Source organism: Papaver somniferum, unplaced genomic scaffold (assembly GCF_003573695.1).
Source record: "Papaver somniferum cultivar HN1 unplaced genomic scaffold, ASM357369v1 unplaced-scaffold_6462, whole genome shotgun sequence".
NCBI classification, from domain to species: domain Eukaryota; kingdom Viridiplantae; phylum Streptophyta; class Magnoliopsida; order Ranunculales; family Papaveraceae; genus Papaver; species Papaver somniferum.
In genome coordinates, this window is record NW_020649263.1 from 522 (window position 1) to 1,233 (window position 712).

The 712-nt window shown below is 35.3% G+C and overlaps 1 protein-coding gene across 1 annotated transcript; it reads right to left on the bottom strand.

Moving 5' to 3' along the window:
- Positions 1-202: 202 nt before the first annotated feature.
- Positions 203-682, bottom strand: LOC113343616 (early light-induced protein, chloroplastic-like). The gene has a single exon (XM_026587741.1). It carries the CDS (start codon positions 657-659, stop codon positions 306-308), a length of 354 nt encoding a protein of 117 aa, XP_026443526.1. The 5' UTR covers positions 660-682; the 3' UTR covers positions 203-305.
- Positions 683-712: the final 30 nt, after the last annotated feature.

Consider the following 712-nt stretch of genomic DNA (forward strand, 5'->3'; position numbering starts at 1 on the left):
ACCGACAAAATCAAATAAATACGAGGGTATATATGTAAGCTATGTTGTATTAGTTAGATTAATCTTTTAAAAAATAGGGTTTTAAAGTTCCAAAAAAGAAGTTTTGAAATCAATATAAAAAATGATTAACTAATTAATGCTAATCCTATATACTGGTATATAACTTTAACACACTACTAGTTGCAGAAGTTTAACAGGTTAATAAAAATGAACAAGTGTTGTTTCTCTTTGCATCTTTGTCTTTCTTTCATTTATATATATGTTGATCAAAAACATTTACAGGGCCTAGTAAATTAAAATGAAAATTAAATTAGAGCTCCACCTTTGGCAACCTCAGTAAGCACTAATGCAACCAAACCCAACATTGCAGCTCTACCGTTCCACATTTCAGCACTTGAAGACATCAACCCATCTGATTTTGATTCAACACTGACGCCTTGAGACAACGGTATAAGAGAGGCCACTGATAGCACAACACTGGTTATTACAAACCATGGAAGTCCTCCATCAGCCAATTGTGCTGCGACGTCAGTACCTCTAGCAACTTCTACTCCCATAGCAGCAACAAACCCAATCATGGCAAGTCTGCCGTTAATTCTCTCCGGTGCTGGACCACTGAATGCTAACAAATCGCCAAACTTTGTGCTCATTTTCTGCATGACATAAATAAAAATGATTTTGATTAGCTAAACCACAACCAGTAATTATCACA